Source organism: Pygoscelis adeliae, unplaced genomic scaffold, assembly GCF_000699105.1.
Source record: "Pygoscelis adeliae isolate BGI_AS28 unplaced genomic scaffold, ASM69910v1 Scaffold55, whole genome shotgun sequence".
NCBI classification, from domain to species: domain Eukaryota; kingdom Metazoa; phylum Chordata; class Aves; order Sphenisciformes; family Spheniscidae; genus Pygoscelis; species Pygoscelis adeliae.
The window spans coordinates 1,528,999-1,529,923 of record NW_008824804.1 but is presented as its reverse complement, the minus strand read 5'-3'; the positions used below and the strand labels follow the sequence as shown (position 1 = coordinate 1,529,923).

The following is a 925-nucleotide window of genomic DNA, read 5'->3' as shown; positions in this document are numbered from 1 at the left end:
ATCCGGTCTCCCTAAGCCCCTCGTACGCCCTGTTCCTGCCCAGCTACCTCGCCTCGCTTGCTCAGAAGATGCCCGGTGCTTCCTTCGAGGACCTTTTCCCCCTGGCAGAAGACGCTGCCGAGGTGTTTTCCCAGTGCTGTGACTCGGTGGCCGAGGACTGCATGCAGAAGAAGGTAGGGGAGCCAGGAGCCCACCCCAAAAACCACCTCCCGAGTCACAGCACGGGCTTCGAGAGTGAACCCCGCCACGGCGAGGGGGTCCGCAGCCTCACCAACCCCGGCAGGATGCCGAGCCCCGCGCACCCTCTGGCTCCCCTCTTCGCAGTTATCGGAGCACACGGCCAAAGCCTGCGGCGCGCTGTTGGCCCGAGACGAGAGGTTTGCTGACTGCTGCAGTGGGAAAAACCTCATGCAGAGCTATTTCTGCATCTTGGCCTTGCCACCGGCGCCCGCCCCCAGCCTGCCGGAGGCGCAGAAGCCGACGAACGAGCAGCTGTGCGGCGAGGAGGGGGCTCGCCATGCCAAGAGGTGAGCGGTACCCGCGGCGGCTGAGTGGCTGACCCTTCCTTCTCCCCTCGTCTTCGTTACATGGTTTAATTATGATTAGGATAACCGGGGGAGCATCGTCTCTTCCCACAGGGCTGTCGTCCCCAGGGACTGCACAAAGGTGCGAAAAGCAGCCACCATCCCACACTGAGCAGCACCGGTAATAAAAACTCATATGGCAACTCGTTGTCCCCGCTCCAGGTACCTGTTTGAGCTGGCGCGGAGGCACACCACCGTCCCCGACGCCTTCCTCGGCAAGCTCTATGACGCCTCCGAAAAAGTCAGGGTGGAGTGCTGCTCTGCCAAGGACGCCTCCGCCTGCCTGGACAGCAAGGTGAGCAGCGGGGACGGCTCCGCTGGCCCCACCCCGTCTCCGCCCT

At 63.6% G+C, this 925-nt stretch overlaps 1 protein-coding gene across 1 annotated transcript in view; it reads left to right on the top strand.

Annotated features, from left to right (window-relative positions):
• The window catches only part of GC (group-specific component (vitamin D binding protein)), a 6,762-nt gene that overhangs the window by 3,771 nt on the left and 2,066 nt on the right, over nt 1-925 (top strand). Inside the window, exons 7-9 of the mRNA XM_009324050.1 lie at nt 44-173; nt 325-527; nt 747-879. Of these exons, the coding sequence (XP_009322325.1) occupies nt 44-173; nt 325-527; nt 747-879 (466 nt within the window). The remainder of the gene's footprint in view (nt 1-43; nt 174-324; nt 528-746; nt 880-925) is intronic.